Source organism: Ruditapes philippinarum, unplaced genomic scaffold, assembly GCF_026571515.1.
Source record: "Ruditapes philippinarum isolate M1 unplaced genomic scaffold, ASM2657151v2 ctg582_1_1_1_1, whole genome shotgun sequence".
NCBI lineage: Eukaryota > Metazoa > Mollusca > Bivalvia > Venerida > Veneridae > Ruditapes > Ruditapes philippinarum.
Window position 1 is genome coordinate 239,331 of NW_026867385.1, and position 14,527 is coordinate 253,857.

At 34.1% G+C, this 14,527-nt stretch overlaps 1 protein-coding gene across 3 annotated transcripts in view; it reads left to right on the forward strand.

The window, feature by feature from the left end:
* LOC132735940 (midnolin-like) overlaps positions 1-4,795 on the forward strand; it is a 44,061-nt gene extending 39,266 nt beyond the window's left edge. For all 3 annotated transcript variants that reach the window (XM_060722980.1, XM_060722981.1, XM_060722982.1), the window contains one exon: positions 200-4,795. In XM_060722980.1, the coding sequence (XP_060578963.1) occupies positions 200-501 (302 nt within the window). In that variant the 3' untranslated portion in view covers positions 502-4,795. The remainder of the gene's footprint in view (positions 1-199) is intronic.
* Positions 4,796-14,527: the final 9,732 nt, after the last annotated feature.

Here is a 14,527-nt window from a genome sequence, read left to right on the forward strand (position 1 = left end):
AGATTTCATTTTACGACAGTTCCTTTAATGAAAGCTTAATAAGTTTCAGCAGGGTTAAGAATTATAAAATCAATTTCAATTCTCTTTTTCTATTAGGACATATTCTTTGTTAAATTTATGAGAAGGCATTCATACTATTTTGTATAAGTAATCTGCATTTTTCTTAGTTTTTACTAAGTTTTTATACTTTCCATTACAGGTGAGACTGTTGATCAGAATGTAAATAAAGTCGAAGACTCATTACGCGGAAAGGTACAAACTTTGCAAAAAATGATGCAAGAAAGGAAATTACGGCGCCAACAAAAGCGTGGACTTAAAGCACCTTATCAGTGGTCTAACCGGGTTTCATCGGGAAGGCAGCGAACGCACACCCAGCTTAAGTTCGAGTCACCTTTAGGAATGGAGAGGGAAGTTACGAAGACAGAAAATCATGCCGCCCCCGATGCAACATTTTCCACAGCATCCGCAACAGCAATAGAGCACGAGAGTGTACTGGTTTGAAGCCTGCCCAGGCTGATTATTGGTTCACACATTTGGAGTGTCTAACTCTTTAGACACATTTTGTCTTGAAGACATTTTGTCTGCTGTAGCAGTCATATTTGTTTTTTTGAAGGAAAGGTGGTTGATGTTGGTGGGTTTTTGTCTGGTCTGAACACAGTTTAGCCAGTGAAACTGGACGGCACATTTATATTGGGCAGTTGATTGGGTTGTACCATTATTTTCTGAGGGAGGTCATGCCATTTGTATTGTACATGACTGTATTTTTTAATGTTATATATACAAGTGGTTATACCGTCTATGTAAAATTGTACACACATATGAAATATGACATTGCTAGAGGAATTGTAATCCATTATAAGGACTGTAACGTATGCCAAACAAGAAATATCGACAGGAACTCTGAATGTTTTACGAATTTTCTATAATTTGTAGTTTTGTTGAGGCAGGGGAGACAAGAATGTTGATTTGTAACTGCCCAAAGTGCCATTTTGTGCTGCTGCTTAATTGTTAATGCCTATTATCACATCTGCATTTTGTATTTTGTACCTAGACTCATATATTTATTGGGATATATTTGCACTGTGTTCTTAGTCTTTCATGAGTTAATATACTAATTATATCATTTTCCATAGATATCCTGGTGTAAATCCTGTAGGATATTTGTTCTTTTTTTATATATATTTTTTATGAGGACTTTCACGATGAGATCATTTTCCTCGTCACAACAGCTGTTGTACTACACCTACCTAATGAAGATGATTTTCATGTCACATGGTTCGATGATTAGTTTTATGTCACATATTTATGTACTTTAGGTACATATAGGTGAATATACGTACGGGATTTGATCATGGTCATAAAGTTTATGTAATAGGCTAGGCCCCTTCATAAATAAGTAGTAAAAGTTTTCTGAATGGATGTATCTATAGTGAAAATGGGATTTTAAATAATTTTTTTTACTTTGATCAAATCAGTGAAACAGTTTCTCCGAAAATGATTTTAGTGCACATAGGTTAAATCTGTAGAGCTGACAGCTGTCATTTATTACATTGGAAAACTTGGGGATGTGATTTTAATCCTCAGTCTGCTAAGAGCATTATTCAAATAGTTAAGTACCAGTCAAGGTGCTGGGAACCAGTACCAGACTAAATGCAGGGTACCAATATCAGACTCTGTGTCGCGTACCGGCCGCAGACTAAATGTCACATGTCTCAGCAGTTTTTTCAGGTTCCAAACTGTTGGACAGTCCAACTCTGTGTTTTTTATATATATTTGACCTTTTTGTGCACTTGACTGATAACAAATTATTTAGAACTGGTTTTAAGACATACAGTATTAATATAATGTAATATTTTTTCTGTGCCGTCACTTTTCATTTTGTTAAGACTTTTCACTTTGAATTGTTGATTTACGATTTTACCTATATTATAATAATTGATCTGGTTTTCTGAGAGCACCTGTGTTTAAGGTATGTATATTTTATTTCTGAAACCCACACATGGGTAAACAGATGTCAGTGGGTTGTCTACATTTTCCCCGCATTTTATTAATTTATGTATTTCCTACGCATTTCTATAATTTTCATTCGTCTTTATCCCTGTAAATTTTATTGTCTCGTATATGCTTATCATCAGGGTTTAAATATCGCCCTAAATGCACCATTTTTGTAACTCGTCAAAAAAAATTGATACACTTTTTGCTACTTAAATTTTATTTTTTAAGTTTATTATTTTGGTTTCAAAATCTAGATCGTATCATAACATTTATGTCCACAACATTCAAATTGCCTGTAAATCATGAAATTGTATTTAATATTATAAAAATGAAATAATTTATATGTTTTAGATAACTATGTCTAAGTTAAATGAATACTGTAAGTACTGTGTAGGAAAATAAGGACAGAATCATCTTTTTAAATTTTGTTTTATTTTAAAATTAATGAAGATTATTTTTTAAATTTTGTTTTATTTTTTGAAGAAAGATATTGAAAATATCATGCTTATATAATAACGAAATAGCTAAATAATGTACATTTAATTAACGCACATCTGCTTAGTGAAGCTTTATAACAGTTGATTACTCGCTGTAACTAGATATGTAATTTATTGGCACATACAATTGTTTGCTCACAAAGAACTAGTAGATATTGACGGGGCTACCTATGCTACCAGTATAGATCCAGGCTTGATCCAGTATCCAGACTGGATCCAGCATTCAGTCTGGAACAAGTCCAGCCTGAAGTTTTTTTTTAAAATTTAGTATATTTGGTATTGAAATCCTTTCTTTTTCTGTAAACACCTGAAAAGTTCCAGATTTAAAGCAGGGCTAACCTTTTTTGTACAAATCAATCAAAGCATAAATTCATTTTCCAGTTGTGACTCATCGGCACTATTTACTGAAGTAAATGGCAATTTATGTTTTGAAGGTTGACCGGTTTTCTTACATTGCATATTCTTTGATATTTTGAGTATTCATTGATTTACAACTTATGATGCGGTGAAATTACAGTGTATTTATATTCTTTATAATGTACAGCGTGTGTTGTTTTTTTTGTGTACACATTTTGGAGATTCATTGTTACAAAAAACAAACTTTGCTGAAAACTAACGATTATGCAACTGATGTTAGTAATTAAGGATTTGCACAACACATCATATTCAATGTTCTAAAATTTTGTGAATTTTGATTTCGTCACATTTGTTCAAGTGCAAGTTTGATCTGCTAAAAATAATTGGGTTTTTTTGGTGTTTTTTTTTGTGAAATACATATTGATAAGCATCACTAAAGGTATGCCAGTTGGGTGATGAATATTTATTTATAATTTAAAAAAAGTATATTTTGTTTACTTTTTTATTTATTTGATCGTTCTGGAACAAAAAAAAATTGTTTGAAAATATTTATAATTTTATATTTTTCAGAAAAGCAAGGCAAATTTGATTTATCATTATCATCATCATCTCTTGTTAGTATAACAATGTTCATATTATATCTTGAGGTATTCTTATTATATTGGTGTCGTTTGGCCTTGCATTTCTCATGTACTTTCCGAATTTGTCAATACCTGTTTTATATTTGTATTGCACTCCTATTGATTTTTTAAAACGTATTTTTGTGGTACCATTTTTAATTAGATGCATATCAGTTAGTTGATATTATATCAGAACTTTCATTGAAAAGTTCGCACTCATGGACTATCATAAATAAGACTTTCAGAATTGTTTGATATTTTTTTTTATTTTTGTACGGTAACCGTTTTTTTTTTCTCCCAATAAGATGTATACGAAAAAAACTTAACTTGCTCTTGTTTTGCGCATATTAGCTAGATATGGAATAATATTTTTATGTATGCATGTTTTTATGGATTTTAGGGGGGTGCGGGATTTGAACTTAGTGGTAATCCAGTTCTTATCTGCCGGTCTGTCCAGATCCCAAATTCATTAGTTTAGATTTGTTTTCTTTAATTTAAAAAGAGAGTTTGATATATTACTAATTTTTTTTATTTTGAATACTTATTTAAGAATTTAAAGATTATTAAAATTTTGACAAACAAAATTAACCTGTACCCTACTTAATTCCCTGAATGGACTTGTCCATCTTCTATTTTGAAACAATCCATTAGGGATAATATAATGAAATTTTAGAAATCGATCTTACCAATGGTATAGAAAATTGCTCAGACGGCACAGAAATATATGCTAGCACATATTAGTGGTGTAGGGACGGCAGAATCAGGTTTTAACAATGTGCGGGTAAAGACAATTTTTTTTTTATGAATGAAAGACAAATTTTTATTTATAAATGTTAAGAAAGTATTGAAAACCCTTTACCTACTAGAATGGAACGTTTTCTTCCTTTGTCTAACAGTATAAATCCAGGCTAGCCTGAACATCTATGCAGTCTGACCAGGCTCTATACTGTTGGCAGCTAATTTTTTTTTATTTTATTTTTTTAAATAGGCTGTCCTATATTAAAGTGCATATCAATTACACAGCATATTCAGTAGGATAGGGGTCAGTGTGTTACTTTCGAACATGAAATCAGAAGTGCAATATACGTACATCTGGGAAAGATATTGCTTTGTGCACGATAATCAGTGATGTATAAAATAATTTATTGCCGAGTAGATCATCTGTAGATATTATTATTATTATTATATTAAATACACAAGTTTTTGTATGATGTTTAGTTGTTTTCATTTTGTTAGTACTTATTTATGCAACTTGAATGTTTCTTTGAGGCAAGAGTGTTTATTGTTTTAAAAATACTGAACAAAAAAATAAATTGTAAAAAGATATGTCTATCTTGTTGTTTCTTTGACTTTGTTGGAATGTGGATTCAGACATTCAAAGACTGTCAAATGAAAAAAGTGACTGTTGTATCAAATTCTAACACGACCCACATTTTTCCCTATTGAATATAGAAGAACCGAAAGTGTATGATATTATGCAATATAATCACTGTTGACGTTCTTAATTTAGATATGCGACGTATTATAATACATGTGACGTACATGTAACCACTAAAAATCTGACTCGCTGAAAATAAGTAGGGAAACAAACAGGCGCAATTGAGCTTAATATCTGGCATGGCAGCATTTATTTGTTTATGTCCTGTTAGAATCGAAATAATAATTCCAAATCGGTGATAACATCACTGTTTGTCGTTCAGATGAGCATCATATCACTTGGGCTACGCCCTCGTGATAAAATTCCTGGCATCCGAACTCAAAACAGTGATGTTACTGAGCGATAAAATCACTGTTTGGGATATATTATTTCTTAAATAGCAACATACCAGTTTAAGAAGTCAAAATGAAGTTAACAACTTTAATGACGACATTGTCATGTTACTGATGTATTGGACTAAATATCTAAGAATCACTAGCCACATGTGAGGAAGCTATGCAGCTAGGTTATGGTATGTTGTAAATTCTACTCAGGTGCTCGCTTTAGCCTGAAATAATGCAGTGTCAAGTTTCATGCTCAAGGAGACAATGGCTGAATGAGTTTTTAGCTCGGCTTTTGCTTGAAAACAGTCAAGCTAAATACCAGTTTGGCAATACGTGCATTTTCATTACATCCAAAGCACCATGCCTTCAGATTTGTGTTCATTTTTATTTTAACTCCGGTGGTATAATGGTACAGTGCTCGATTTTCTAATCACACTCACCTGATGGTGAGTTTCAGTGTTTAGGTTGACAATTTAAGGTTCATTCAATCTTCAATCTGTATACTTCATCCTTATGGGCTAAAAATTGTTTATGCTTGTTGGCTTATATGAAATAGATTTTATTGAACCAATATTATGTAGAACAGTGTTTATTTTGAAATTCCCCCTAAAAATGATAAATGGTTTAGTCCAGGCTGAAGATGGACTCTGAAGATGGACTCCGAGGTCCATATGTAGTTTGGTAAAGGTTAAACTTTAGAAAAGATACAGCTAGATAAGGCAACATACCAGATATAAAAGATCAAAGTCTTGTAGTTTCAGAGAGAAAAAAAAAATGGCTAAATTAATTAATTAAAGTTAATGTATAAAACTGCCTGAAGATCATTTAATTAACTCAGGTGCATGATTAATTTAAAATTTGCTGTGGTTCATCTCAATGAAATACTACAAGCAAAATTTCTCAGCTCTGTGCCATTTAGTTTCAACAAAAAAAACCCTAAACAGTTGCAACAGCTTTCAGATCATTGCTGTATTATAATAATCCACCCTATGACTCAAAAATATGATACCTTATTAGACCAGCTGCCTACATAAGGTAGAAACGTTATTTCAAATGTCAATGAAATCCATGGCAATTTTCTCTTATATTTCTAAGATAAGAAAACTGTTGATTGTAAATAGTCACGATATATGATATTGATTCTGTGGGGGTGGTTAATGGAAACAGAAAAATACATATCTATAAGGTTATTGGGAGGTCAATATATATTAATTCTTAAATATACTACTTTGCTGTCATTCTGTCCTATTAAGTCAGCATTTTATGCTAATAAAATCATGCTGAAGGCATTACAATGTTATAAAGAAATTTTAGCATTCATGGTAATAAAGTCACATGCTGCATGCCTGCATTTCATGCTAATTAAATCCCATTAAAAGACTGAATATCATGAAACAAAAGCCAAGCTGTTTATCTGCATTTCCAGCTTTAAAAGTAAAACCCAACAAAAGCATTGTATTCTTATAACGATTAGGTGAAAACTCAACATTTCATGCTAATAAAGTCATGCTAGTATTTCATACCAATCATTTTCAATGAAAGTCATTGTTTCATGCTTACAAAATAATACTTGCATTTCATGCTAATAGTCAAACTGAAACTCAGTATTTCATGCTTATAAAGTCATGCTTGCATTTCATGCTAATTGTCAAATTGAAATCAGTATTTCATGCTAATAAAGTCATGCTTGCATTTCATGATAAAAGTCAAACTGAAACTCAGTATTTCATGCTAATAAAGCCATGCTTGCATTTCATGCTAATAGTCAAACTGAAACTCAGTATTTCATGGTTATGAAATAATGTTTGCATTTCATGCTTATAGTCATACTGAGACTCAATATTTTATGCTAATAAAGTCAACATTTAAGTCAGCATTTCATGCAAATATAGACATGCTTTCATTTCATGCTTTTAGAGTATTTCTTAAAGTCAGCATTACATGCTAATAATGATATGCTGAAAGTTAACATTTCACAACTAATTACTGTCAGTTATTAATATTAAGTACGTTTAGATTAATCTGTAATTAGTATGTCAGGTAAATTTGTAAATGACAGTATATTGAAGCAAATCTGTAATCAGCATTTTGTAACTTAACTTAGCTATATAGCAAGTCTGTAATTAACATTATTTTGACTTAAATCTGTAATTGATATTACTTTTATATGATAAGTCATGCAATTTATGTTAGGTAAATCAGTAACTCACATTAAGGTTAATAAGGTAAATCTGTAATTTACATTTGTTTGAAAATAGCTATGTAAGGTAAATCTGTAATTGACATAAGGTACAATAGGTAAATCTGTAAATACATTTGTTTGAAAATAGCTATTTAAGGTAAATCTGTAATTTAGATTATGTTTGTGAGGTAAATCTGTAATTAATATTTGCTAAAATGTAAATCTACAATTGAGATTAGGTATGTAAAGCAAGGCTATAATTGAAATTACATGTAGGTACATTAAAAATTTAATAATCATATTTCTGTGCTATTCTTTGTCTAACTTGAGTGAAGCACTTTTCAATATTGGGTAATTTTTCACAATTAGAATGATTATTCTGCAAATACGGATAGAGCGTATGATCTAAAATTTTGCACACTAGTTACTGGTGCACACTAGTTACTGGTCTAGTTCTTCATCAACTGGAACATTAATCTAGGAAGTCCCTTCATGTCAAAAAAACCTTAGGTGGAGTCCCTTTAACTCTTGCCACCAGCTGATTAATACATTGCAGTCAGATGAAATCAAGGTGTATAGACCTTTAAACACTTTTAAAATGCAAATCATTAAATCATTCCAATTTTTATTCTCTATTTCTTAGATTATAAGACAGTTAATGTTGATGGTTTCAAGTTCTTAGAATTACTATTGATTTTGTGTAGGTGTAAACAAAACAATATTAGAAAGGTTATCAAGAGGTCAGTAAATAATTATCAGAGAATTATTAACCTTCTGAAGGTCAACAGGAAATCTATAATATCCATATCACAGATTAACCTTTAACTTGTCGATTTTTTTTTATGGATCCAATCTGTTTTAAATATGGAGCAATACATTTGAAGTTAAAGGGATGTCAATATCAGGCAGCGTGGCAAAGTGGTTAACACGATGGACTAAGTAATCTAAGGATTGCTGGCCACGTGGGTTCAAACCCAGTCAGAGGCAAGCTGTTGTTTCCTTGAGCAAGAAACTTTACACTCATTGTACTCAAAGTACAAGTGAGCCGTGTCTTGACAAAACCAACATAATGGGTTTGCGACCAGCATGGATCCAGACCAGCCTGCGCATCCGCGCAGTCTGATCCGGATCCATGCTGTTCGTTTTTAAACCTTTTAACAAGTAGAGAAACTGATAGCGAACAGCATGGATCCTGATCAGACTGCGCGGATGCGCAGGCTGGTCTGGATCCATGCTGGTCGCAAACCCATTATGTTGGTTTTGTCGTGACACGGCTCAAGTTAGTTCCAGGAATGGATTCCAGAGTGTTTCAATAAGCTTATAGCTTCCAGAAGAGGGGGTTGAGGGAAAAAGCCAAAGGTATGAAAGATGTCCAATCTAAATGGTAGGGAAATATACGTTGCCATTAGCCGCTACCCATGTGAACAACTGAGACCAAGATCTGACAGCATATCATGGTCTACACTGCTAATCAGTCAGTACTTTGAACTTTCCCCAAAAAATATGAAGATTTCTATCCGAATTAGTTTGTACAAATTTATTTTAGTTCCATTGTGTTGGAAGCTATAAGCTTAATTAAGCACTCTCGAATCCGTTCCTGGAACCAACAAGTACTAAGCAATGAAAGTTTCTTGCTCAAGGGAACAATAGCTTGCCCCTGATAGGGTTTGAACCCACACGGTCAGCAATCCTTAGATTACTTGGGTCACTTGTTCAGATTGAAAGAGGGACAAGTCTGTTTAACATTATTTATTGTGATAAGGGCTTAATACTTATCCTTATTTAATTCTTATTTAAAAAAAAGTCAGGCTAGCTTAGAAAATTCAAGCATTTACAAAAAACACCAGAGTTAGTATATAGACAATCTCCACAGAGTGATCTCCCCTACAGTCTTATTTTGTCACCGTACTGCTCAGGGGAAAAAACTTCTGTGAGCACTGAATATTGGTGCTGCGTGCAATCCAGGTCTATAATGTAATTAGGCTTATTTCATCATTTCCATATCAAAAGCCATTGAATAACAAATTTGAAGCAAAAAAAAAGGTCATTTTACAAATATAGATTTAAATACCACAAATTTAAATGTTTATTCCACCACATGATCAGGGGAGATACAACCTCTCTTTGAGGAAACAAGAGATTAGAAAGTGGAGATATTTCTTCATTGATATTCATATATTCTAGATATGAGGATAAAATCAGCGATTCTATGTAAAGATCAATTACAAATTGCTGTTAGAAGATTGCCTTGATTTGCATAACAGGCGTAGATCCAGAATCATTTACCAGAGGGGGTCACAAAATTTCGCCAAAGGGTAAAAGCAAAATCTAGTTAGGAGTTGACGTTTTTCAAGTATTCCAGAGGTGGGTAACAAGTCAAATTTCTGCATAATTTTCATAAATTTTTACACAATTTTCACTAACAGAACACATGTTGATATTCAATGCTCAGAGAGGCATACTGGCCAAATCTCAGGAGTTGGTGGTGAACCCCTTGCCACACCTCTGGATCTGTACATGCATAAATCATTCATAGAATAACAAGCAATTATCATAGTATTGCAAGCAATCCATAAGTCCCCTACCGGTTAGAACCCAAGCAACATTCTGATGGGCCATTGGCCATTCAATTTTACCAGTGAATGAATGACAAGAATGAACAGAAATCTTTTGAGTTCTAAGTTTGTCTATATCACAGTAATGTGTTAAGTTTCCCTGCCTTGTAAGGAAATAATGTTTATACAACCTTGTCATATTATTACAATGTGGGATTTTAAAGTAAATCCTATAAGGAATAAAGAAGTTGGAGTGAAAAATACCAATTTCTAAGAAAATCTAAGTTCAAGGGGGACATAATCCTGGAAATAGTCTTGCTAGAGTATTTAACCTTCTCAAAAATGTTCAGTGATAATAAGAAACATATATATGAAGTTTAAAGTAGATACATTAGGAAATAAAGAAGTTATTTAAAAAAGACAACATTTTTTTTTCATAAAAATTCTAAGTTCAATACTGATATTTTTTGTGCTAGAGTTGTAAACCTTGTCACATATGATGTGGTTGATGACCAGAAATTTATATTTAAAGTTTGAAGTAAACACCTTAAGAAATAAAGAACTTATAGTGAAAAAGCTGAAAAATTTAAATCAGAAATCTTGAAATTCAGGCTATTTGTTGCCATAGCAACCAGAATTTTTAACATAGGAAGAAAAGAAAAAGATGTGCATTATCTCCAGACTGCCATCTACCCATATTTCAAGTTTCATAAAAATATTTTTAGTACTTTTTGAGTTATCACTAGATCCAGTTTATGTGTTAAATTTGCCATATTTTCAGACTATTTGTTGCCATAGCAACCAGAATTTTCAACATAGGAAGAAAAGAAAAAGACGTGCATAATCTCCATACTGCCATCTATCCATATATCAAGTTTCATAAAAATATTTTCAGTACTTTTTGCGTTATCGCGGGATCCAGTTTTGTGGACGGACGGACTGACTGACGGACTGACAGACAGACGGTTAAACCGGTAGGGGACTAATAAAAATCTCGTACATCTGTACTATGTGGCAAATCACATGACATCAAACATTATGCTCAATTGCATAAAATAAAACAGTAAAATGTATGAGCCGCGTCACAATAAAACCAACATAGTGCGTTTGCGACCAGCATGGATCAAGACCAGCCTGTGCTTACGCTCAGTCTGATCACAATCCATGCTGTTAGCTATCAGTTTCTGTACTTGTAATAGAGTTGGTAAGCGAACAGCATGGATCCTGATCAGACTGCGCGGATGCGTAGGCTGGTCTGGATCCATGCTGGTCGCAAACGTATTGCGTTGGTTTTGTCGTGACACGGCTTAAATGAACTTTTTAAATGCTAGTGTTCATGGCATGGACAAGAAAAGTGCAAGAGTTACTTGCAGATACGATACATTTGCCTGTAGATCTCTGCAATACAGATGGTTAATAAGAGAGAAAGGTTTTTTATATGTAGGGACTGAAATGCGTACCGTTAGATGTTGACCACTTACTTGTGCACAAAATTTCATGGGTTTATTATGTTTCAAAAACAATCAATTTCAAAATGACCTATAAATGAAGTGTTTTAACCCAAACATACTTAAAAACAAGATAGATTGCATTTGTGAAAAATGCCATGCCTTTGTGGTGAAGTGGTATAAAAATCATACAAAATCATACCAAGATGACCCTGTATCAATCATCTGTGATACATTCAAAATTCTTCAATGCAAAAATCAGATATAAGGTCACGTTAGGTTGTCATTTTTGACCCATTTTTTGCATAATTTTTAACACATTTGTTGATGTCCACTTTGACATACAACATGCCAAATATCAAAGCTCTGGGCATTGTAATTTCACGAGAAGAAATGTGTTTTACTTTGTAAGACTATGTAAACTAAGTGGCTGCAAGACTGGACCTTTTTTTTACTCCATGGGCATAATTTTATATGAAACTTTTGTGCTTTTGACTTCAAAGCAATGCTACATACCAAAATATCTGAGATCTGGCTAGAAGTTTCACATAAGACAACTTCACAGCGGAGTCAATTTTGACCACAGAGCATGCTTTATTTAACTTTGGTAGAAAACCACAAGGTGATGTTACATGCCAAATATCTAAACTCTGGGCACTTTAGTTTCCAAGAAAACTTTTTTACAGTACAAGTCGTATAAACTAACTGACACAAAGGGCTCGGCCATTTATGACTCAAAGTGTATCACTTTTGTAAAAGTCCACTAGACAATGCTACACGCCAAATATTTAAGCTCTGGACATAACAGTTTCACATAGGAAGACGTAAATGTATTTTTCTATTTAAGTCTATATTTACTTAATGACCTCAGGGGTGGGACCAATTTTGACCCCTGGGCAATCATTTATATAATGCATGGGGAGAACCACAAGGTGATGCTAAAAGTATTAAAACAATTTTCATTTTAGGTCTTAAGCACTATAAAATAATTTATTCCTGAAAAACAGTTAGCAAATGATTTGAAACTTTGCACACAAGTTATTAGAACAGACCTACATCCAATGGTTTAAAAATTGAGAAAAACTACCTCCAGTCCTGTCATGTACAAAACAAATCAGAAGAGTTCGTTTAAATAACAACCGACAGATTTCATCCATTATGAACTAAATGGCGCTGTACAGTTATACAATACATGTATAAGAATCTGAAAAAAATACACTTCAAGAAAAGTCATTAACCAGAAGTTTTTCAACAAAGGATTGTGCCAGCTGAAGAAAAGTTTTTCATGCCTTTAAGTTAATGTTTCACCGGCATGTTAATCACCCAGAAAGGTTATTGTAATTTTAACAAAACAGAAATAAAGTTCCACCCTTTTCTCCCACAGGGGGCCGAGGGAATTTCCCGGGGCCAAATTTTCCCCCATTTTTCTCCCTGGGAAAAGTGAAAAGTTCTGAATTTCCCGGGGGAAAAAGTAATTTTATTTTGTGCTGAAAAATTTCCCCCCCTTTCCCTTTCTTTGTTTTAATTTTTTTTTTTTTCGGGGCCAAAAAAAAAAAGGGACATGCTTTAAAACAGGGCCGGGGGTTTTAAGTGGGAGGCAAAACATTTTTAAAGGTTTTCCCAAACCCCTAAAAGAATAGCTCCCAACCCTTTTAAAAAAGGGGAAAAAAAAAGTTTAGGGGATTTTAAAAATTTAGGGAAGTTTGGGGCTGTGGGGAAATTTATTTGAGGGTTCCCCCCGGGTTTGGGCCCCGGGTTTTTAGGCTTTCAAAATTTTTCCTTTATTTTAAGTAAAAAATTTTTTTTTATCCCCAAAAAATTGGGCCCCTGGGCTGAATTTTTTTGGGGTTCAGAAATTTTAATTTTAAAATTTTCTTGTTACTCCTTTTAAAAATTTTGGGGCGATTTCAAAAAAAGCGGGGGGAAATATTTGGGACGGGTTTTAAAAAAAAAGTTCCCCCCCATTTAGGGGGGGGGAAAGAATTTTTTTTGTAAGGGGGCTAGATACATGTAAAATCAGTCGGTAAGGGGCTGCAAAAACAAATTTTCCCGGGGGGGGTCCCGGTCGACTTTTAAAAATTTTTTTCCCACCCCAAATTTACCCCCACAGTTCCCAGGGGGCAATACAGCTTTAAATTTTTGGGTGAGGGGAAAAGTGCCCTTTTAAAGGGGGGTGGCTCTAAGGGCTGATTAAAAGTAACCAAAAACATTTAAATTTTCCAGATTTATAAAAACAACCATTTTTTAAATTTGGGCCCTTTTTCCTTTTTTGGGAATTTGTCCCCCAGTGGAAAAAATTATCTTGAAAAGTTGAAGGAAAAATTTTCCCTTTAAACTTGGGGAAAAAATTCTTTTGTTGATAAAAATTCTGTTTAAAAGGGGGCTTTTTTTTTTAAATGCCGTTTCATATTTTTTATGGGCCCAAAGGGGTTTTGATATCCCCAGGGGGGGGAATGGGACAAGCTCCCTTTTAAACTTAGAAAATGCCCCAAGGCGGTTTTTTTGGGGAAAAATATAGCCTTTTGTCACCTATAAACCCCGGGCCCCTGCCCGCGTGGCTTTTTCTTAGGCCCGGCGGAACCTGTTTAATATAAACAGTAGAAGGGGGCGAAGGGGGTTCCCCTTGGCGCCATAACCACTGCTTCGAGTTGACAGAATCGAAGCCGGAAGGCAGTTTCTAGGAGAAGGGAAAACCCCAAACTTCAAACCTTTCCGCTCCCCTTGGGGCTATACCCCCCCGGGAAAGTGCTGGGTGAAGGAAATCCCCAAAATAAAAAAACCCAAGGGCCCGGAAAGGTAATTTTTCAAATGCCTCGCAAACTTTTTAAATTGGAGGGGGCCCACCCTGAGAAAAACCTCAAACGAAGTGGGCGAATGTCACCTTTTTTTCCGGTGGGAACAATCGGACATTCCGCAAAAACCCCTCGATGGCCGTAAAACCCTAAACGTTGGTTTTCAAATGTGGTGTCTCCTGTGAACCGGGGACAGGGTTAAGGGGGGTTTCCCGGGCCCCCGACCCTCAAAGGGGGGCCCACCAAAACCCCTACTGACTGGGGCCTCTGGACTTTTTTATAGTGACTGGGGGAAAGGGACAGGATACGGTTTACTATAC